General features: G+C 49.7%; 1 protein-coding gene across 1 annotated transcript in view; it reads right to left on the reverse strand.

Annotated features, from left to right (window-relative positions):
- Positions 1-23,977, reverse strand: part of LOC135519092 (unconventional myosin-XVI-like) — a 290,319-nt gene that overhangs the window by 241,104 nt on the left and 25,238 nt on the right. Inside the window, 1 exon segment of the mRNA XM_064944150.1 lies at positions 4,399-4,671. Coding sequence (XP_064800222.1) covers positions 4,399-4,636 — 238 coding nt within the window. The 5' untranslated portion in view covers positions 4,637-4,671.

Consider the following 23,977-nt stretch of genomic DNA (forward strand, 5'->3'; position numbering starts at 1 on the left):
GAAGAAGCTGTCCTGAGGTGAACAAGTTCCCTGATCCCTCGCAGGAAGAAGCTGTTCTGAGGCGAACATGTTCCCTGATCCCTGACCGGAAGAAGCTGTTCTGAGGCGAACAAGTTCCCTGATCCCTCCCAGGTAGAAGCTGTTCTGAGGCGAACATGTTCCCTGATCCCTCCCAGGAAGAAGCTGTTCTGAGGCGAACATGTTCCCTGATCCCTACCAGGAAGAAGCTGTTCTGAGGCGAACATGTTCCCTGACCCCTACCAGGTAGAAGCTGTTCTGAGGCAAACATGTTCCCTGACCCCTCCCAGGAAGAAGCTGTCCTGGGGCAAACATGTTCCCTGACCCCTACCAGGAAGAAGATGTTCAGAGGCGAACAAGTTCCCTGACCCCTACCAGGAAGAAGATGTTCAGAGGCGAACATGTTCCCTGATCCCTCCCAGGAAGAAGATGTTCAGAGGTGAACATGTTCCCTGATCCCTCCCAGGAAGTAGCTGTCCTGAGGCGAACATGTTCCCTGATCCCTACCAGGAAGAAGCTGTCCTGAGGTGAACAAGTTCCCTGATCCCTGACCGGAAGAAGCTGTCCTGAGGTGAACAAGTTCCCTGATCCCTCGCAGGAAGAAGCTGTTCTGAGGTGAACATGTTCCCTGATCCCTCCCAGGAAGAAGCTGTTCTGAGGTGAACATGTTCCCTGATCCCTCCCAGGAAGAAGCTGTTCTGAGGTGAACATGTTCCCTGATCCCTCCCAGGAAGAAGCTGTTCTGAGGTGAACATGTTCCCTGATCCCTCCCAGGAAGTAGCTGTCCTGAGGTGAACAAGTTCCCTGATCCCTCCCAGGAAGAAGCTGTTCTGAGGCGAACACGTTCCCAGATCCCTCCCAGGAAGAAGCTGTTCTGAGGCGAACATGTTCCCTGATCCCTCCCAGGTAGAAGCTGTTCTGAGGCGAACATGTTCCCTGATCCCTCCCAGGAAGAAGCTGTCCTGAGGTGAACATGTTCCCTGATCCCTCCCAGGAAGAAGCTGTTCTGAGGCGAACATGTTCCCTGACCCCTACCAGGAAGAAGCTGTTCTGAGGCGAACATGTTCCCTGATCCCTCCCAGGAAGAAGCTGCTCTGAGGCGAACAGCTTCTCCCATGTTCCCTGCATATAAATGGATATTTAATGAAGTTGGATGGAGAGAAACATTCTGCAAAGCACTACCACACACTGTTCCCTTAATAAGGAGTAGGTAGTCAACAGACCAAAGATGAACATAGGAGCATCAAAGATACACTAATAGCAGCAACAACATACATGCAATTCAGTCCAATGGAGTCCAATTAGACTACTCATCATGTAACCTTCTACACTGAATGTAGCCTATCCATGGAACATCCAGACTGCAGTACAACATATTGTCCAACACCATAGAGATCCGTTTAAAATGACTCTTCTCACTATTCTTACTATTCTAGTATTCTAATTCTAACAACACTGACCAACCTGGCCGTGAGTGTTCCAAGTCTAGTTAGTCAGACCTCTGGTTGGCAGATGACTATACCCACCATAACGAAAGCCAGTCTTGTGCCAATCTTCTACCATGCTGTTGAAATGGTGATTAGGCTTTCTAGTCGGGGGTTAACAGTGGCAATTCATGTCCAGTTAAAGGGCAGGTTTCCGTTGAGCAGTGGCATGGGCACACCAGCTGCTCTCAAGGACCCCAACTGAAGCTCATTGACCAAAGGAGGGAGATTAGCATAGTAACCTGCAATGGCTGCTGGGAGGTCTGACACAGACAGTTGGCAATTCAAGAGCATGGATGGAAATAGAGATAAGGGAGGGATGGAGAGAGGGAAATAAGGAGAGAAAGGGTAGTCAGAGAAAGAGGAAGAAAGAGAGACAGAGAGATGAAGAAAGAGAGAGAGAATGATTAAGGAAAGGAAGTAGAGAGAGAAGAGAGAACGAGGGAGAGAGGAGGCCATAGTGAGATAAATGCGTTTCTATAGCAAAGGCAGCAACTTTCCCCTGAGCCTCTTTGTGTATTCAGTAGTAATGATACTTCATGAAGACATAAAGTGTGTTTGACTGCAGTTCTGTGTGTATGGGCCTGTGGCTTTAATGGTGGAGTCTCTAACTCTCCCTCAGATCCCTGCCTGATTTAGAGTCAGGCTCACAAGAGCGCCCTCCTCCCCTCTGAGGCCTCGGCAGAATCCCTAATAAGGAAACTCTTAGTGGTTAGAATAGGGGTTCCAGACACACACAGACATGCAGACACGCACGGAGACACATGCACACATTTACACACACAGACACACGCACAGACACACACCACGTAAAAAGTAAATCTGCCCAACTGTCCTGGAGAGTTAGACTACAGTCAGAATACCGGTACTGCTAATCCTTGCTGCAAAGTCTCAGGCAGAAACAGGTGACTTGGGCTGAACCAATAACATCTGAGCTCTGTGATTGTTGCGCCGTTGTCATGACTGATCCCTTAATACTTACATCTGATTGTCTCACAAGAGCTGCATTTGGCTCTGTATATTAGCTAGGTGTGTTTGCATGAGAGTGAGAGAGAGTAAGAGTAAGAGTGAGAGAGTGTGTGTGTGTGTGTGTGTGTGTGTGTGTGTGTGTGTGTGTGTGTGTGTGTGTGTGTGTGTGTGTGTGTGTGTGTGTGTGTGTGTGTGTGTGTGTGTGTGTCTGTGTGTGTGTGTCTGAAGGAGTTTGTTTCCTGACTAGCCTGTAATCAGTGTGAAGAATGAGCTAATACTGTAAAGCTAATGGCCATTCCTCACATCCGTTTCCCAGCTGCCACGCACGCACGCACGCACTCACTCACTCACTCACTCACTCACTCACTCACTCACTCACTCACTCACTCACTCTCAGCAGAATACTGATTAGCAACTGAATCTCGGGAGAGAAAATTAAGAGAATATTGAAGCAGGAACAGAATACAAAGAGGGAGAGAGGGAGGAGGGAGAGAGAGAGGGGGGGGAGGGAGGTTGGTGTGCAAGAGTGTGTGTGTGTGTGTGATGTTTGAAAGGGTCCCCCGCCTTGCAGAGAATGAAGTAAATGCAGAACCAACAGATCTCATGTAACCAGTGCTAATCAGTGCTACTCAGTGCTACCCAGTGCTATTCAGTACTACCCAGTGCTACTCAGTACTACCCAGTGCTACTCAGTACTACCCAGTGCTACTTAGTACTACCCAGTGCTACTTAGTGCTACTCAGTGCTACTTAGTGCTACTCAGTGCTACTCAGTGCTACTCAGTACTACCCAGTGCTACTTAGTACTACCCAGTGCTACTTAGTGCTACTCAGTGCTACTCAGTGCTACTCAGTACTACCCAGTGCTACTTAGTGCTACTCAGTGCTACTCAGTGCTACTCAGTACTACCCAGTGCTACTCAGTACTACCCAGTGCTACTCAGTACTACTCAGTGCCACTCAGTGCTACTCAGTATTACTCAGTGCTACTCAGTATTACTCAGTACTACTCAGTGCTACTCAGTGCTACTCAGTGCTACTCAGTACTACTCAGTGCTACTCAGTGCTACTCAGTGCTACTCAGTACTACTCAGTGCTACTCAGTGCTACTCAGTGCTACCCAGTGCTACTCAGTATTACTCAGTGCTACTCAGTGCTACTCAGTGCTACTCAGTATTACTCAGTACTACTCAGTGCTACTCAGTGCTACTCAGTGCTACTCAGTACTACTCAGTACTACTTAGTACTACTCAGTGCTACTCAGTATTAGTCAGTACTACTCATTGCTACTTAGTACTACTCAGTGCTACTCAGTGCTACTCAGTGCTACCCAGTGCTACTTAGTACTACTCAGTGCTACTCAGTGCTACTTAGTACTACTCAGTGCTACTCAGTGCTACTCAGTGCTACTTAGTACTACTCAGTGCTACTCAGTACTACCCAGTACTACTCAGTGCTACTCAGTACTACTCAGTGCTACTCAGATCTACTCAGTACTACTCAGTGCTACTCAGTGTCACTCAGTCCTACTCAGTACTACTCAGTGCTACTCACAAGCTGAAACTCTCCACTGTCTATTCTGTTTGCACTGACTCAAAGCTCATAGAACTGTCAGAACTCAATAGTTCAAATGGAATCTTATAGAACTCATATATGATGCATCGGCTTCACAAATCTAGGACAGTTTTGCTGATAGATATAAACCCTGGAAATAGATCAAAACTAGCTTTAACACTCAAGTGGGAGTATGCTAACTAGAACCTAAAATGGTTCTTCTGCTGTAGGACCTTCTACATGGAACCAAAGAGGATTCTCCCTGGAACAGCCAAAGAACCATTATGGAACCCTTTTTTCAAAGAGTGTAGCTAACACTCCCCCCCCCCTCCCACCCCTCCCGCTCTCAAACACACAGAAATAAACACACCCACCTTCTTTGTCATCGTGCCGTATGATGGCATCCTGTATGACATCACCAAGGCTGAAGCAAATGCGGTGCCTCTTCCTGTGGCTGGTGGACGGGGCTTTGACCTTGACTCCGCCTACCGGTTTCTGCAGGGTGTTCTCTCGCTCGTAGTACGCCCTTATTTGGTCACAGCGCATTCTCCTGACCAGCCGCTGCCGCTGGCCAAACGGGAGAGTCTCCAGCAGACACTGGTCGATCTCCATGTTCTGACGAAACACGTTACATAGCTGAAAACAACCTGCGGAGGGAGGGAGGGAGGGAGGGGGGGGAGGGAGAGAGGGAGGGGGGGGGGGGAGGGGGAGGGAGGGAGGGGGGGGAGGGAGGGAGGGGGAGGGAGGGAGGGAGGGAGGGAGAGGGGGAGGGGGAGGGAGGTAGGGAGGGAGGGAGGGGGAGGGAGGAGGGAGGGGGAGGGAGGGAGGGAGGGGGAGGGAGGGAGAGGGGGAGGGGGAGGGAGGTAGGGAGGGAGGTAGGGAGGGGGAGGGAGGGGGGAGGGAGAGAGAGGGAGGGAAGGAGGGAGGGAGAGGGGGAGGGGGAGGGAGGTAGGGAGGGAGGTAGGGAGGGGGAGGGGGAGGGAGGGAGGGAGGGAGGGGGGAGGGAGGGAGGGAGAGGGGGGGGGGGAGGGAGGTAGGGAGGGAGGTAGGGAGGGGGGAGGGAGGGGGGAGGGAGAGGGAGGGAGGTAGGGGGGGGAGGGAGGGGGGGGAGGGAGAGAGAGGGAGGGAAGGAGGGAGGGGGAGGGAGGGGGAGGGAGGGAGAGAGAGGGAGGGAAGGGGGGGGAGAGAGGGAGGGAGGGGGGAGAGAGGGAGGGAGGGGGGGAGGGAGGGAGGAAGAGAGGGAGGGGGAGGGAGAGAGGGGGAGGGGGAGGGAGGGGAGAGGGGGGGAGGGGGGGAGGGAGAGGGAGGGAGGGGGAGGGAGGGAGGTAGGGAGGGAGGTAGGGAGGGGGAGGGAGGGGGAGGGGAGAGAGGGAGGGAAGGAGGGGGGAGGGAGAGAGAGGGAGGGAAGGAGGGGGAGAGAGGGAGGGAGGGGGAGAGAGGGAGGGGGGGAGGGAGGGAGGGAGGAGGGGAGGGAGGGGGGAAAAGAAGAGAGAGAAATGCATTAGCATATCATGTTTAGTGATGAAAATCTGTCTCAACAGTTTTATACAAGTCAAAGATAGACAGAGATGTTAAACGCTGTCTATTGCGCGTGAGTGTGTTTGTGTAAAAGACACAGATACAGCTGTTACATGAATAAATCCAACAGGGCCAGATCATGTTTATTTAAATACAGTCTGACAGTGAGCGGACAGGACAAGGCTTGGATGATAAGGTACACCAGTCTGTTTCACCTCCAGACTAGTGTATGTGACTGCCTGTATGGTTATAATGGACTACACTTGCACTGCCTTTAGCCTCGAGGAATTTTGAAAAAAATAATAACACCGTTTGTCATGATATTGTCTCTGCCAGTGGAAGAGAGTTCCCCTCAGCACTACCTAGTCTCTGAGTCGTATTGGGGTGTGTCTGTGTAATGCTGCTGCAGCTTCAATGACTGCAGGAGAATTCATCACTAGCTACATATCAGGACCAAACCAGGCTTAGATTTGAAGATTGTTCCAGACTTACAAAACTATAAATATTCATAGCATTATTCAGTGATGAAGGCAGAGAGTCAGAGGAATCTTAAGTCAGGTTGCAATGCACAGGCGATCAAAGGTAATGAGCGTAAAAAAGTCATCTTCAAGAAAATCTAAGTTTGCCCCCTTATGCAATACGCTTCAGAAGTAAGTTTGCAATGATTTGGTGACGTGTGTAATGTATGAGTGTGAAAAAGACAGCAGTAATTAGTGCAGTCATTCAGGTCACTACTAGATAAATTAGAGACAGTGGCTTTTCTCCTCCTCTTTCTGAGTCACACACTCCCTCTCTGCTCATCTCCTCCAACCCTGTCTGCTTGTCTATCTGTCTGCACTCTTTGCCTCTTCTTTTAACACACTCCCTCTCTGCTCATCTCCTCCAACCCTGTCTGCTTGTCTATCTGTCTGCACTCTTTGCCTCTTCTTTTAACACACTCCCTCTCTGCTCATCTCCTCCAACCCTGTCTGCTTGTCTATCTGTCTGCACTCTTTGCCTCTTCTTTTAACACACTCCCTCTCTGCTCATCTCCTCCAACCCTGTCTGCTTGTCTATCTGTCTGCCCTCTTTGCCTCTTCTTTTAACACACTCCCTCTCTGCTCATCTCCTCCAACCTAGTCTGCTTGTCTATCTGTCTGCCCTCTTTGCCTCTTCTTTTAACACACTCCCTCTCTGCTCATCTCCTCCATCCCTGTCTGCTTGTCTATCTGTCTGCCCTCTTTGCCTCTTCTTTTAACACACTCCCTCTCTGCTCATCTCCTCCATCCCTGTCTGCTTGTCTATCTGTCTGCCCTCTTTGCCTCTTCTTTTAACACACTCCCTCTCTGCTCATCTCCTCCATCCCTGTCTGCTTGTCTATCTGTCTGCCCTCTTTGCCTCTTCTTTTAACACACTCCAATTTCCTGTTTTCTGATATTCCTCCTTTTCTTCCCTCTCTTTCCTTTCTTCCTCTCCCTCCCTTGGTCATATTGCCAATTTGACCGTCTTCCGTCTCTCGCTCCCTTTAAACCCTCCCTCCCTCCCTCCCTCCCTCCCTCCCTCCCTCCCTCCCTCTCTCTCTCTCTCTGTCCCACTTCTCTCTCCCCTCTCTCACACCTTCCCTCCATCCCCCTCCCTCCATCCCCCTTTCTCACACCCCTCCCTCCTTCCCTGTCACACTCCTCCCTCCCTCTCTCCCCCTCTCTCATACTCCCTCCCCCCTGTCAGACTCCTCCCTCCGTCCCTCCCTCTCTCCCACACCACTCCCTCCCTTCCCCTCTCCCTCTCTTTCACACTCCCTCCCCCCCTTCGTGTGTGTGTGATTCAGCAGGATTGTGCAGCAGGCTGCTGGTGAGGTTTAAACCACTGACAGTGGGACGTTTTTGAAGTACTGCAGCCTTTTCACGTCTCTCTTCCCATCACCCTCTCTCTCCCCCTCTCTCTTTCTCTCTTTCTCTCTTTCTTCATTTGTCTCTCCCTTCATCTTTCTCTTTTCTCTCCTACCTGCCTGCTACACTTTTTAAAGAGGAGCATGAATCACTGCAGTTTGTTCTGTCATGCTGCTATGGAAATGAGCGCTGCAGTGCTTTTCTCTGAAGCTGTTCACCTCATAATCTCTTCAGAGACCCAGAAGCACATGCAGAGCGCTGAACACACACAAATGCCAAAAAAGAGACACATTTGTATCCATAACAGACATGGCTGGGGAATGGAGAGTTGTTTATCCCCCAGCATGTTGTCTCTACTTTGGGCTTTAGTTCCTTATCAGGCTGATGGGTGATGTTACTGTGTCTCCAACTGCTTTTGCTTCAGATAATAATCTACACACCTGCCTCCCAGAGAGACAGTTGGCCCTGCACAATGCTCAAATGTTACCATCTTTCAACTCCTGCTCCCTCTTTCACCCCTTTCAACTCTCGCTCCCTCTTTCAACTCCTGCTCCCTCTTTCACCCCTTTCAACTCTCGCTCCCTCATTCACCCCTTTCAACTCCTGCTCCCTCTTTCACCCCTTTCAACTCCTGCTCCCTCTTTCACCCCTTTCAACTCTCGCTCCCTCTTTCAACTCCTGCTCCCTCTTTCACCCCTTTCAACTCTCGCTCCCTCTTTCAACTCCTGCTCCCTCTTTCACCCCTTTCAACTCTCGCTCCCTCTTTCACCCCTTTCAACTCTCTCTTCCTCTTTCACCCCTTTCAACTCTCGCTCCATCTTTCAACTCTCGCTCCCTCTTTCACCCCTTTCAACTCTCGCTCCCTCTTTCACCCCTTTCAACTCTCTCTTCCTCTTTCACCCCTTTCAACTCTCGCTCCATCTTTCAACTCTCGCTCCCTCTTTCACCCCTTTCAACTCTCGCTCCCTCTTTCACCCCTTTCAACTCTCTCTTCCTCTTTCACCCCTTTCAACTCTCGCTCCATCTTTCAGCCCTTTCAACTCCTGCTCCATCTTTCAACTCCTGCTCCCTCTTTCACCCCTTTCAACTCTCTCTTCCTCTTTCACCCCTTTCAACTCCTGCTCCCTCTTTCAGCCCTTTCAACTCCTGCTCCCTCTTTCAACTCTCGCTCCCTCTTTCACCCCTTTCAACTCTCGCTCCCTCTTTCACCCCTTTCAACTCTCGCTCCCTCTTTCACCCCTTTCAACTCTCGCTCCCTCTTTCACCCCTTTCAACGCTCGCTCCCTCTTTCACCCCTTTCAACTCTCGCTCCCTCTTTCAACTCCTGCTCCCTCTTTCACCCCTTTCAACTCCTGCTCCCTCTTTCAACTCTCGCTCCCTCTTTCACCCCTTTCAACTCTCGCTCCCTCTTTCACCCCTTTCAACTCTCGCTCCCTCTTTCACCCCTTTCAACTCTCGCTCCCTCTTTCACCCCTTTCAACGCTCGCTCCCTCTTTCACCCCTTTCAACTCTCGCTCCCTCTTTCACCCCTTTCAACGCTCGCTCCCTCTTTCACCCCTTTCAACTCCCGCTCCCTCTTTCACCCCTTTCAACGCTCGCTCTCTCTTTCAGCCCTTTCAACTCTCGCTCACTCTTTCACCCCTTTCAACGCTCGCTCCCTCTTTCACCCCTTTCAACTCCTGCTCCCTCTTTCACCCCTTTCAACTCTCGCTCCCTCTTTCACCCCTTTCAACTCTCGCTCCCTCTTTCACCCCTTTCAACTCTCGCTCCCTCTTTCACCCCTTTCAACTCCTGCTCCCTCTTTCACCCCTTTCAACTCTCGCTCCCTCTTTCACCCCTTTCAACGCTCGCTCCCTCTTTCACCCCTTTCAACTCCTGCTCCCTCTTTCACCCCTTTCAACTCTCGCTCCCTCTTTCACCCCTTTCAACTCTCGCTCCCTCTTTCACCCCTTTCAACTCCCGCTCCCTCTTTCACCCCTTTCAACTCTCGCTCCCTCTTTCACCCCTTTCAACTCCTGCTCCCTCTTTCACCCCTTTCAACTCCTGCTCCCTCTTTCACCCCTTTCAACGCTCGCTCCCTCTTTCACCCCTTTCAACTCCTGCTCCCTCTTTCACCCCTTTCAACTCTCGCTCCCTTTTTCACCCCTTTCAACGCTCGTTCCCTCTTTCACCCCTTTCAACTCCTGCTCCCTCTTTCACCCCTTTCAACGCTCGCTCCCTCTTTCACCCCTTTCAACTCTCGCTCCCTTTTTCACCCCTTTCAACGCTCGCTCCCTCTTTCACCCCTTTCAACTCCTGCTCCCTTTTTCACCCCTTTCAACGCTCGCTCCCTCTTTCACCCCTTTCAACTCCTGCTCCCTCTTTCACCCCTTTCAACGCTCGCTCCCTCTTTCACCCCTTTCAACTCTCGCTCCCTCTTTCACCCCTTTCAACTATCGCTCCCTCTTTCACCCCTTTCAACTCCTGCTCCCTCTTTCACCCCTTTCAACTCCTGCTCCCTCTTTCACCCCTTTCAACTCTCCCTCTTTCACCCATTTCTCTTCTATACTTCCCCCTTGTCCTTTATATTTCTCTCACCGCCTCTATTTATTTTTTCTCTTCTTCCCTCTATTCTTCCCTCTCTTCTTTCCTCTCTTCCTCCCTCTCTTTTTTCCTCTCTTCCTCCTGTCTATTCCTCTCTATCTTCTTTCCTCTCTTCCTCTTGTCTATTCCTCCCTCTCTTCTTTCCTCTCTTCCTCCTGTCTATCATCTTTCCTCTCTTCCTCCTGTCTATTCCTCCCTCTCTTCTTTCCTCTCATCCTCCAGTCTATTCCTGCCTCTCTTCTTTCCTCTCTTCTTCCTGTCTATTCCTCACTCTCTTCTTTGCTCTCATCCTCTTGTCTATTCCTCCCTCTCTTCTTTCCTCTCTTCCTCCTGTCTATTCCTCCCTCTCTTCTTTCCTCTCTTCCTCCTGTCTATTCCTCCCTCTCTTCTTTCCTCTCTTCCTCCTGTCTCTTCCTCCCTCTCTTCTTTCCTCTCTTCCTCCTGTCTATTCCTCCATCTCTTCTTTCCTCTCATCCTCCAGTCTATTCCTGCCTCTCTTCTTTCCTCTCTTCTTCCTGTCTATTCCTCACTCTCTTCTTTGCTCTCATCCTCTTGTCTATTCCTCCCTCTCTTCTTTCCTCTCTTCCTCCTGTCTATTCCTCCCTCTCTTCTTTCCTCTCTTCCTCCTGTCTATTCCTCCCTCTCTTCTTTCCTCTCTTCCTCCTGTCTCTTCCTCCATCTCTTCTTTCCTCTCTTCCTCCTGTCTATTCCTCCATCTCTTCTTTCCTCTCATCCTCCTGTCTATTCCTCCCTCTCTTCTTTCCTCTCTTCCTCCTGTCTATTCCTCTCTATCTTCTTTCCTCTCTTCCTCCTGTCTATTCCTCCCTCTCTTCTTTCCTCTCTTCCTCCTGTATATTCCTCCCTCTCTTCTTTCCTCTCTTCCTCCTGTCTATTCCTCCCTCTCTTCTTTCCTCTCTTCCTCCTGTCTATTCCTCTCTCTCTTCTTTCCTCTCTTCCTCCTGTCTATCTTCTTTCCTCTCTTCCTCATGTCTCTTCCTCCCTCTATTCCTCCCTCTCTCCTCCCTCTCTTCTTTCCTCTCTTCCGCCTGTCTCTTCCTCCCTCTCTTTTTTCCTCTCTTCCTCCTGTCTATTCCTCCCTCTCTTCCTCCCTCTCTTCCTCATGTCTCTTCATTTCTCTCTTCCTCCTGTCTCTTCCTCCCTCTCTTTTTTCCTCTCTTCCTCCTGTCTATTACTCCCTCTCTTCCTCATGTCTCTTACTTCCTCTCTTCCTCCCTCTCTTCCACCCATCTCATCCTCATGTCTCTTCCTCATGTCTCTTCCTCATGTCTCTTCCTTCCTCTCTTCCTCATGTCTCTTCCTTCATCTCTTCCTCCCTCTCTTCCTCATGTCTCTTCCTTCCTCTCTTCTTCCCTCTCTTCCACCCATCTCATTGTCATGTCTCTTCCTCATGTCTCTTCCTTCCTCTCTTCCTCATGTCTCTTCCTCCCATCTAATCGTCATGTCTCTTCCTCATGTCTCTTCCTCCCTCTCTTCCTCCCATCTCATCGTCATGCCTCTTCTTCATGTCTCTTCCTCCCATCTCTTCCTCATGTCCCTTCCTTCCTCTCTTCCTTCCTCTCTTCCTCCCGGCCCCTCCTCCCTCTTTTCCTCCCTCGCTTCCTCCCGTCTCATCCTCATTTCTCTTCGTCCCTCTCTTCCTCCCGTCTCATCGTCATGTCTCTTCCTCCCTCTCATCCTCATGTCTCTTCCTCATATCTCTTCCTCCCTTGCTTCCTCCCATCTCATCGTCATGTCTCTTCCTCCCTCTCTTCCCCATGTCTCTTCCTCCCTCTCTTCCTCCCATCTCATCGTCATGCCTCTTCTTCATGTCTCTTCCTCCCATCTCTTCCTCATGTCCCTTCCTTCCTCTCTTCCTCCCTTCTCTTCCTCACGGCTCCTCCTCCCTCGCTTCCTCCCGTCTCATCCTCATTTCTCTTCGTCCCTCTCTTCCTCCCGTCTCATCGTCATGTCTCTTCCTCCCTCTCATCCTCATGTCTCTTCCTCATATCTCTTCCTCCCTTGCTTCCTCCCATCTCATCGTCATGTCTCTTCCTCCCTCTCTTCCTCATGTCTCTTCCTCCCTCTCTTCCTCCCTCTCATCCTCATGTCTCTTCCTCATATCTCTTCCTCCCTTGCTTCCTCCCTCTCTTCTTCATGTCTCTTCCTCCCATCTCTTCCCCATGTCCCTTCCTTCCTCTCTTCCTTCCTCTCTTCCTCCCGTCTCTTCCTCACGGCCCCTCCTCCCTCTTTTCCTCCCTCGCTTCCTCCCGTCTCATCCTCATTTCTCTTCGTCCCTCTCTTCCTCCCGTCTCATCGTCATGTCTCTTCCTCCCTCTCTTCCTCATGTCTCTTCCTCCCTCTCTTCCTCCCATCTCATCGTCATGTCTCTTCCTCATGTCTCTTCCTCCCGTCTCATTCTCATGTCTCTTCCTCCCTCTCTTCCTCCCTCAAGTCTCTTCCTCCCTCTCTTCCTCCCATCTCTTCCTCATGTCTCTTAATCATGTCTCTTCCTCCCGTCTCATCTCATGTCTCTTCCTCATATCTCTTCCTCACTCGCTTCCTCCCGTCTCATCGTCATGTCTCTTCCTCCCTCTCTTCCTCATGTCTCTTCCTTTCTCTCTTCCTCATGTCTCTTAATCATGTCTCTTCCTCCCGTCTCATCTTAATGTATCTTCCTCCCGTCTCTTCCTCCCTCGCTTCCTCCCGTCTCATTCTCATGTCTCATGTCTCTTCCTCATATCTCTTCCTCATGTCTCATCCTCATGTGTCTTCCATTCCTCTCTTCCTCCGGTGTCATCGTCATGTCTCTTCCTCCCTCTCTTCCTCCCGTGTCATCATCATGCCTCTTCCTCATGTCTCTTCCTCCCGTCTCATCCTCATCTCTCTTCCTTCCTCTCTTCCTTCCTCTCTTCCTCCCGTCTCATCCTCATGTCTCTTCCTCCCTCTCTTCCTCATGTCTCTTCCTCCCTCTCTTCCTCATGTCTCTTCCTCCTTCTCTTACTCCCTCTCTTCCTCCCGTCTCACCCTCATGTCTCTTCCTCATGTCTCTTCCTCCCTCTATTCCTCCCTCTATTCCTCACTCTCTTCCTCATGTCTCTTCCTCCCTATCGTCCTCCCTCACTTCCTCCCCTCCCTCTCTTCCTCCTGTCTCTGGGCTCTGATAAGCCAGGATTCAAGACACTTTAGAAAAGCTGCAGTGAACTAAGCTGCTCCAGTCACAGAAACCAATTACCATCAAAAACCCAGACCTCTGCACTGTGGGCCCAGCCCTGTGTCAGTACACACCACCATCCTCACTATAACCCTTACTACTACTTAGTTTATACAGCTTCTTAAGCTGACTTTGCAGAGTTAGAAAGAGGGTACACCTTGATAACCATGAAACTAGTGACCCGACCCAACACAACCAAGCCTGGCCTGAGGAGGCTAGCACCTACCCCAAAGGAGAGACACACAACCCAGCCATATCTGGACTGGAGGATCAAGATAATCATATCTGGACTGGAGGAGCTAGCTAGTCATATCTGGACTGGATGAGCTAGCTAGTCATATCTGGACTGGAGGAGCTAGATAATCATATCTGGACTGGAGGAGCTCGATAATCATATTCACAGCTGACAGTAGAGTGTCTATGGACCAGAGCTGGGTACATCTGTCCTAGGCTGGTGAACTATGTCAAAGCACCATAGACTGAGAGCTACAGACAGGGACACAGGAAACAATGGAGAATTATCAGTGCTGGGCCTCTGTATAGACTTTTGTAATACTGGGAAGAGTGATATAGACTGCAGAATGCTAGCTAGCCAGCTAGCCCCCGAATAGCAGCACTGTAGAAACTATTACAGTACAATGGTTTGATTTGTTTGATCGTAGCTAGCTAGCTACATAGCCGTCTTTGTATCTAAGACAATTGTGTAGTCTAGAGCGATTTTCTAGGTTAGCTAGCCAGCTATTGTCGTTCTTTTAACGTAACGTAACGCAATCAACACTGCTAGCTAGCCAGCTAGCCCCCGAATAGCAGCACTGTAGAAACTATTACACTCGACGGAACGACTTGATTAGTGTAGTGTCAACATCGCAGCCACTGCCAGCTAGCCTACTCCAGCAGTACTGTATCATTTCTATCATTTTAGTCAATAAGATTCTTGCTACGTAAGCTTAACTTTCTGAACATTCGAGACGTGTAGTCCACTTGTCATTCCAATCTCCTTTGCATTAGCGTAGCCTCTTCTGTAGCCTGTCAACTATGTGTCTATCTATCCCTGTTCTCTCCTCTCTGCACAGACCATACAAACGCTCCACACCGCGTGGCCGCGGCCACCCTAACCTGGTGGTCCCAGCACGCACGACCCACGTGGAGTTCCAGGTCTCCGGTAGCCTCTGGAACTGCCGATCTGCGGCCAACAAGGCAGAGTTCATCTCAGCCTATGCCTCCCTCCAGTCCCTCGACTTCTTGGCACTGACGGAAACATGGATCACCACAGATAACACTGCTACTCCTACTGCTCTCTCTTCGTCCGCCCACGTGTTCTCGCACACCCCGAGAGCTTCTGGTCAGCGGGGTGGTGGCACCGGGATCCTCATCTCTCCCAAGTGGTCATTCTCTCTTTCTCCCCTTACCCATCTGTCTATCGCCTCCTTTGAATTCCATGCTGTCACAGTTACCAGCCCTTTCAAGCTTAACATCCTTATCAATTATCGCCCTCCAGGTTCCCTCGGAGAGTTCATCAATGAGCTTGATGCCTTGATAAGCTCCTTTCCTGAGGACGGCTCGCCTCTCACAGTCCTGGGCGACTTTAACCTCCCCACGTCTACCTTTGACTCATTCCTCTCTGCCTCCTTCTTTCCACTCCTCTCCTCTTTTGACCTCACCCTCTCACCTTCCCCCCCTACTCACAAGGCAGGCAATACGCTCGACCTCATCTTTACTAGATGCTGTTCTTCCACTAACCTCATTGCAACTCCCCTCCAAGTCTCCGACCACTACCTTGTATCCTTTTCCCTCTCGCTCTCATCCAACACTTCCCACACTGCCCCTACTCGGATGGTATCGCGCCGTCCCAACCTTCGCTCTCTCTCCCCCGCTACTCTCTCCTCTTCCATCCTATCATCTCTCCCCTCTGCTCATACCTTCTCCAACCTATCTCCTGATTCTGCCTCCTCAACCCTCCTCTCTTCCCTTTCTGCATCCTTTGACTCTCTATGTCCCCTATCCTCCAGGCCGGCTCGGTCCTCCCCTCCCGCTCCGTGGCTCGACGACTCATTGCGAGCTCACAGAACAGAGCTCCGGGCAGCCGAGCGAAAATGGAGGAAAACTCGCCTCCCTGCGGACCTGGCATCCTTTCACTCCCTCCTCTCTACATTTTCCTCCTCTGTCTCTGCTGCTAAAGCCACTTTCTACCACTCTAAATTCCAAGCATCTGCCTCTAACCCTAGGAAGCTCTTTGCCACCTTCTCCTCCCTCCTGAATCCTCCTCCCCCCTCCCCCCTCCTCCCTCTCTGCAGATGACTTCGTCAACCATTTTGAAAAGAAGGTCGACGACATCCGATCCTCGTTTGCTAAGTCAAACGACACCGCTGGTTCTGCTCACACTGCCCTACCCTGTGCTCTGACCTCTTTCTCCCTCTCTCTCCAGATGAAATCTCGCTTCTTGTGACGGCCGGCCGCCCAACAACCTGCCCGCTTGACCCTATCCCCTCCTCTCTTCTCCAGACCATTTCCGGAGACCTTCTCCCTTACCTCACCTCGCTCATCAACTCATCCCTGACCGCTGGCTACGTCCCTTCCGTCTTCAAGAGAGCGAGAGTTGCACCCCTTCTGAAAAAACCTACACTCGATCCCTCCGATGTCAACAACTACAGACCAGTATCCCTTCTTTCTTTTCTCTCCAAAACTCTTGAACGTGCCATCCTTGGCCAGCTCTCCCGCTATCTCTCTCAGAATGACCTTCTTGATCCAAATCAGTCAGGTTTCAAGACTAGTCATTCAACTGAGACTGCTCTTCTCTGTATCACGGAGGCGCTCCGCACTGCTAAAGCTAACTCTCTCTCCTCTGCTCTCATCCTTCTAGACCTATCGGCTGCCTTCGATATGGTGAACCATCAGATCCTCCTCTCCACCCTCTCCGAGTTGGGCATCTCCGGTGCGGCCCACGCTTGGATTGCGTCCTACCTGACAGGTCGCTCCTACCAGGTGGCGTGGCGAGAATCTGTCTCCTCGCCACGAGCTCTCACCACTGGTGTCCCCCAGGGCTCTGTTCTAGGCCCTCTCCTATTCTCGCTATACACCAAGTCACTTGGCTCTGTCATAACCTCACATGGTCTCTCCTATCATTGCTATGCAGACGACACACAATTAATCTTCTTCTTTCCCCCTTCTGATGACCAGGTGGCGAATCGCATCTCTGCATGTCTGGCAGACATATCAGTGTGGATGACGGATCACCACCTCAAACTGAACCTCGGCAAGACGGAGCTGCTCTTCCTCCCGGGGAAGGACTGCCCGTTCCATGATCTCGCCATCACGGTTGACAACTCCATTGTGTCCTCCTCCCAGAGCGCTAAGAACCTTGGCGTGATCCTGGACAACGCCCTGTCGTTCTCAACCAACATCATGGCGGTGGCCCGTTCCTGTAGGTTCATGCTCTACAACATCCGCAGAGTACGACCCTGCCTCACACAGGAAGCGGCGCAGGTCCTAATCCAGGCACTTGTCATCTCCCGTCTGGATTACTGCAACTCGCTGTTGGCTGGGCTCCCTGCCTGTGCCATTAAACCCCTACAACTCATCCAGAACGCCGCAGCCCGTCTGGTGTTCAACCTTCCCAAGTTCTCTCACGTCACCCCGCTCCTCCGCTCTCTCCACTGGCTTCCAGTTGAAGCTCGCATCCGCTACAAGACCATGGTGCTTGCCTACGGAGCTGTGGGGGGGAACGGCACCGCAGTACCTCCAGGCTCTGATCAGGCCCTACACCCAAACAAGGGCACTGCGTTCATCCACCTCTGGCCTGCTCGCCTCCCTACCACTGAGGAAGTACAGTTCCCGCTCAGCCCAGTCAAAACTGTTCGTTGCTCTGGCCCCCCAATGGTGGAACAAACTCCCTCACGACGCCAGGACAGCGGAGTCAATCACCACCTTCCGGAGACACCTGAAACCCCACCTCTTCAAGGAATACCTAGGATAGGATAAGTAATCCTTCTCACCCCCCCCTTAAATGATTTAGATGCACTATTGTAAAGTGGCTGTTCCACTGGATGTCAGAAGGTGAATTCACCAATTTGTAAGTCGCTCTGGATAAGAGCGTCTGCTAAATGACTTAAATGTAAATGTAAATGAATAGAGGGATGGAGTGGGGGGCTGTATAGAACAGAATGGAGAGAGAGAAGAAGAGAAAGTAGTAACTAGACAGAGTGCCAGTGTGGGCCAGTGGGAGTAGAGCTAAGTCACTGGCTTGTGTGTGTGTGTGTCTGTGTAACCAACTTGATCTCATAGCTTTACTTGGACGTGGATATAATTGATGACCAGCAAGAGTGGTCATCAATCATTATTTAAGATAAGGGTTAACGACTTTCTATCGTTGGATTCCAACTTGCCTTATGCTTACGCCCATCTGCGCACACACAAACACACACACACACACACACACACACACACACACACACACACACACACACACACACACACACACACACACACACACACACACACACACACACACACACACACACACACACACACACCATGGCACTTCTGAATTTCTGGATGTCACACATAAAGACGTACAGCCTGTGAGATGAGTCCAACTGATCAGTCGAGAGTGGCCATCTGCGCACACACAAACACACACACACACACACACACACACACACACACACACACACACACACACACACACACACACACACACACACACACCATGGCACTTCTGAATTTCTGGATGTCACACATAAAGACGTACAGCCTGTGAGATGAGTCCAACTGATCAGTCGAGCCTAAAGAAGTGTTATGCTAATGTAAAAACATATTCTTCATATCCGTTGAGCAAGACAAGAGAGAATGAATGAATGTGAGAGGGTGTGAGAGAGAGCGAGGGATGGAGAAGGAGAGAGGGTCACTGTGAGAGAGGACAAGAGAAAGGAACAACCGGAGAATGAGAGTGAGTGAGCGATAGACAGGACACAACAGAGAGATGTAGAGGGACTGGGAGAGATATAGTGAAGAGAGAGAGAGATTATAGAAGGGAGGGAGGGAGGGAGGGAGGGAGGGAGGGAGGGAGGGAGGGAGGGAGGGAGGGAGGGAGGGAGGGAGGGAGGGAGGGAGGGAGGGAGGGAGGGAGGGAGGGAGGGAGGGAGGGAGGGAGAAAGAGACAGAGAGAGACAGAGAGAGACAGAGAGAGACAGAGAGACAGAGAGAGACAGAGAGAGCGAGCGAGAGAGAATCTTGCTTTAAAAGATCCTGCTTTCCCATCTCCTGGCTGTCAGCTACTGATTTGCTGAGGAATATCCCCCATAGACTATATTTAATAACACTGACAGCACTGCGCTTGGCTGGGAATTAGCATACAATGCACACATATAGTTGAAGTTGGAAGTTTACATACACTTAGGTTGAAGTCATTAAAACTTGTTTTTCAACCACTCCAACCACTTTTGGCATGTCGGTTAGGATATCTACTTTGTGCATGACACAAGTATTTTTCCCAACAATTGTTTACAGACAGATTATTTCACTTATAATTCACTGTATCACAATTCCAGTGGGTCAGAAGTTTACATACAATACACTAAGTTGACTGTGCCTTTAAACAGCTCAGAAAATTACAGAAAATGATGTCATGGCTTTACAAGCTTCTGATGGACTAATTGATATCATTTGAGTTAATTGGAGGTATACCTGTGGATGTATTTCAAGGCAACCTTCAAACTCAGTGCCTCTTTGCAAGACATCATGGGAAAATCAAAAGAAATCAGCCAAGACATCAGAAAGAAAATTGTAGACCTCCACAGGTCTGGTTCATCCTTGGGAGCAATTTCCAAACGCCTGAAGATACCATGTTCATCTGTACAAACAATAGTATACAAGTATAAACACCATGGGACCACGCAGCCGTCATACCGCTCAGGAAGGAGACGGGTCCTGTCTCCTAGAGATGAATTTACCGTGGTGCAAAAAGTGCAAATCAGTCCCAGAACAACAGCAAATTACCTTGTGAAGTTGCTGGAGGAAACAGATACAAAAGTATCTATATTCACAGTAAAATGAGTTCAGCAAGGAAGAAGCCACTACTTCAAAAATGCCATAAAAAAGCCAGACTACGGTTTGCAACTGCACATGGAGACAAAGATCGTACTTTTTGGAGAAATGTCCTCTGGTCTGTTGAAACCATCGTAATGACCATCGTTATGTTTGGAGGAAAAAGGGGGAGGCTTGGATTGAAAGCCGAAAAACACCATCCCAACCGTGAAGCACGGGGGTGGCAGCATCATGTTGGGGAGTGCTTTGCTGCAGGAGGGATTGGTACACTTCACAAAATACATGGCATCATGAGGTAGGAAAATTCTGTGGATATATTGAAGCAACATCTCAAGACATCAGTCAGGAAGCTAAAGCTTGGTCGCAATTGGGTCTTCCAAATGGACAATGACCCCAAGCATACTTCCAAAGTTGTGGCAAAATGGCTTAAGGTCAACAAAGTCAAGGTATTGGAGTGGCCATCACAAAGCCCTGACCTCAATCCCATAGAAAATGTGTGGGCAGAACTGAAAAGGCATGTGCGAGCAAGGAGGCCTACAAACCTGACTCAGTTACACCGGCTCTGTCAGGAGGAATGGGCCAACATTCACCCAACTTATTGTGGGAAGCTTGTGGAAGGCTTCCCGAAACGTTTGACCCAAGTTAAACAATTTAAAGGCAATGCTACCGAATACTAAATTGAGTGTATGTAAACTTCTGACCCACTCGCAATGTGATGAAAGATATATAAATCATTCTCTCTACTATTATTCTGACATTTCACATTCCTGAAACAAAGTGGTGATCAAATCAAATCAAATTTTATTTGTCACATACACATGGTTAGCAGATGTTAATGCGAGTGTAGCGAAATGCTTGTGCTTCTAGTTCCGACAATGCAGTAATAACCAACAAGTAATCTAATTAACAATTCCTAAACTACTGTCTTATACACAGTGTAAGGGGATAAAGAATATGTACATAAGGATATATGAATGAGTGATGGTACAGAGCAGCATAGGCAAGATACAGTAGATGGTATCGAGTACAGTATATACATATGAGATGAGTATGTAAACAAAGTGGCAGAGTTAAAGTGGCTAGTGATACATGTATTACATAAGGATGCAGTCGATGATATAGAGTACAGTATATACGTATGCATATGAGATGAATAATGTAGGGTAAGTAACATTATATAAGGTAGCATTGTTTAAAGTGGCTAGTGATATATTTACATCATTTCCCATCAATTCCCATTATTAAAGTGGCTGGAGTTGAGTCAGTGTCAGTGTGTTGGCAGCAGCCACTCAATGTTAGTGGTGGCTGTTTAACAGTCTGATGGCCTTGAGATCATCAGCTGTTTTTCAGTCTCTCGGTCCCAGCTTTGATGCACCTGTACTGACCTCGCCTTCTGGATGATAGCGGGGTGAACAGGCAGTGGCTCGGGTGGTTGATGTCCTGGATGATCTTTATGGCCTTCCTGTAACATCGGGTGGTGTAGGTGTCCTGGAGGGCAGGTAGTTTGCCCCCGGTGATGCGTTGTGCAGACCTCACTACCCTCTGGAGAGCCTTACGGTTGAGGGCGGAGCAGTTGCCGTACCAGGTGGTGATACAGCCCGCCAGGATGCTCTCGATTGTGCATCTGTAGAAGTTTGTGAGTGCTTTTGGTGACAAGCCGAATTTCTTCAGCCTCCTGAGGTTGAAGAGGCGCTGCTGCGCCTTCTTCATGATGCTGTCTGTGTGAGTGGACCAATTCAGTTTGTCTGTGATGTGTATGCCGAGGAACTTAAAACTTGCTACTCTCTCCACTACTGTTCCATCGATGTGGATAGGGGGTGTTCCCTCTGCTGTTTCCTGAAGTCCACAATCATCTCCTTAGTTTTGTTGACGTTGAGTGTGAGGTTATTTTCCTGACACCACACTCCGAGGGCCCTCACCTCCTCCCTGTAGGCCGTCTCGTCGTTGTTGGTAATCAAGCCTACCACTGTTGTGTCGTCCGCAAACTTGATGATTGAGTTGGAGGTGTGCGTGGCCACGCAGTCGTGGGTGAACAGGGAGTACAGGAGAGGGCTCAGAACACACCCTTGTGGGGCCCCAGTGTTGAGGATCAGCGGGGAGGAGATGTTGTTACCTACCCTCACCACCTGGGGGCGGCCCGTCAGGAAGTCCAGTACCCAGTTGCACAGGGCGGGGTCGAGACCCAGGGTCTCGAGCTTGATGACGAGCTTGGACGGTACTATGGTGTTGAATGCCGAGCTGTAGTCGATGAACAGCATTCTCACATAGGTATTCCTCTTGTCCAGATGGGTTAGGGCAGTGTAATTTGGGCGGTAAGCAAATTGGAGCGGGTCTAGGGTGTCAGGTAGGGTGGAGGTGATATGGTCCTTGACTAGTCTCTCAAAGCACTTCATGATGACGGAAGTGAGTGCTACGGGGCGGTAGTCGTTTAGCTCAGTTACCTTAGCTTTCTTGGGAACAGGAACAATGGTGGCCCTCTTGAAGCATGTGGGAACAGCAGACTGGTATAGGGATTGATTGAATATGTCCGTAAACACACCAGCCAGCTGGTCAGCGCATGCTCTGAGGGCGCGGCTGGGGATGCCGTCTGGTCCTGCAGCCTTGCGAGGGTTAACACGTTTAAATGTTTTACTCACCTCGACTGCAGTGAAGGAGAGACCGCATGTTTCCGTTGCAGGCCGTGTCAGTGGCACTGTATTGTCCTCAAAGCAGGCAAAAAAGTTATTTAGTCTGCCTGGGAGCAAGACATCCTGGTCCGTGACTGGGCTGGATTTCTTCTTGTAGTCCGTGATTGACTGTAGACCCTGCCACATGCCTCTTGTGTCTGAGCCGTTGAATTGAGATTCTACTTTGTCTCTGTACTGATGCTTAGCTTGTTTGATAGCCTTGCGGAGGGAATAGCTGCACTGTTTGTATTCAGTCATGTTACCAGACACCTTGCCCTGATTAAAAGCAGTGGTTCGCGCTTTCAGTTTCACGCGAATGCTGCCATCAATCCACTGTTTCTGGTTAGGGAATGTTTTAATCGTTGCTATGGGAATGACATCTTCAACGCACGTTCTAATGAACTCGCACACCGAATCAGCGTATTCGTCAATGTTGTTATCTGACGCAATACGAAACATGTCCCAGTCCACGTGATGGAAGCAGTCTTGGAGTGTGGAGTCAGCTTGGTAGGACCAGCGTTGGACAGACCTCAGCGTGGGAGCCTCTAGTTTTAGTTTCTGTCTGTAGGCAGGTATCAGCAAAATGGAGTCGTGGTCAGCTTTTCCGAAAGGGGGCGGGGCAGGGCCTTATATGCATCGTGGAAGTTAGAGTAACAGTGATCCAAGGTTTTTCCACCCCTGGTTGCGCAATCGATATGCTGATAAAATGTTGTTTGCAAAGAGTTAAATAAAGTTCGTTCAGAGTCATCGATGTGTCTGCTTGGGGGGGGGATATATACGGCTGTGATTATAATCGAAGAGAATTCTCTTGGTAGATAATGCGGTCTACATTTGATTGTGAGGAATTCTAAATCAGGTGAACAGAAGGATTTGAGTTCCTGTATGTTTCTTTCATCGCACCATGCCTCGTTAGCCATAAGGCATACGCCCCCACCTCTCTTCTTACCAGAAAGGTGTTTGTTTCTGTCGGCGCGATGCGTGGAGAAACCCGTTGGCTGCACCGCTTCGGATAGCGTCTCTCCAGTGAGCCATGTTTCCGTGAAGCACAGAACGTTACAGTCTCTGATGTCCCTCTGGAATGCTACCCTTGCTCGGATTTCATCAACCTTGTTGTCAAGAGACTGGACATTGGCAAGAAGAATGCTAGGGAGTGGTCCACGGTGTGCCCATCTCCGGAGTCTGACCAGAAGGCCGCCTCGTTTTCCCTCTTTTTCGGAGTCGTTTTTTTGGGTCGCTGCATGCGATCCATTCCGTTGTCCTGTTTGTAAGGCAGAACACAGGATCCGCGTCGCGAAAAACATATTCTTGGTCGTACTGATGGTGAGTTGACGCTGATCTTATATACAGTAGTTCTTCTCGACTGTATGTAATGAAACCTAAGATGACCTGGGGTACTAATGTAAGAAATAACACGTAAAAAACAAAAAACTGCATAGTTTCCTAGGAACGTGAAGCGAGGCGGCCATCTCTGTCGGCGCCGGAAGTTAGAAGCTAACTGACCTAAGACAGAGTATTTTTACTAGGATTAAATGTCCGGAATTGTGAAAAACTGAGTTTAAATGTATTTGACTAAGGTGTATGTAAACTTTCGACTTCAACTGTATGTAATGAGTATAACAAACGATTAAGAACAACTTCCTAATATTGACTTGCCCTCAGAACAGCCTCAATTCGTCAGGCCATGGACTCTACAAGGTGTCTACAAGCGTTTCACAGGGATATTGACCCATGTTTAATCCAATGCTTCCAAGAGTTTGTTCCAATGCTAATAAATGTTGGCTGGATTGCCTTTGGGTGGTGGAACATTCTTGATGCACGTGGGAAAGTGTTGATCGTGAAAAATTGTTGGCGGTGAAAAACTGGTGCGGCTGGCACCTACTGCCCATTCCCCCTCTGAATGGCACACATATACAATGCATGTCACAAATGTCTCAAGGCTTAAAAATCATCCTTCCCTTCATCTACACTGACTGAAGTGGATTTAACAAGAGACATCAAAAAGGGATCATATCTTTCACCTGGATACACCTGGTCAGTTTGTCATAGAAATAATGTTTTGTATACT

Source organism: Oncorhynchus masou, chromosome 29, assembly GCF_036934945.1.
Source record: "Oncorhynchus masou masou isolate Uvic2021 chromosome 29, UVic_Omas_1.1, whole genome shotgun sequence".
In the NCBI taxonomy this organism is placed as follows: Eukaryota; Metazoa; Chordata; class Actinopteri; order Salmoniformes; family Salmonidae; genus Oncorhynchus; species Oncorhynchus masou.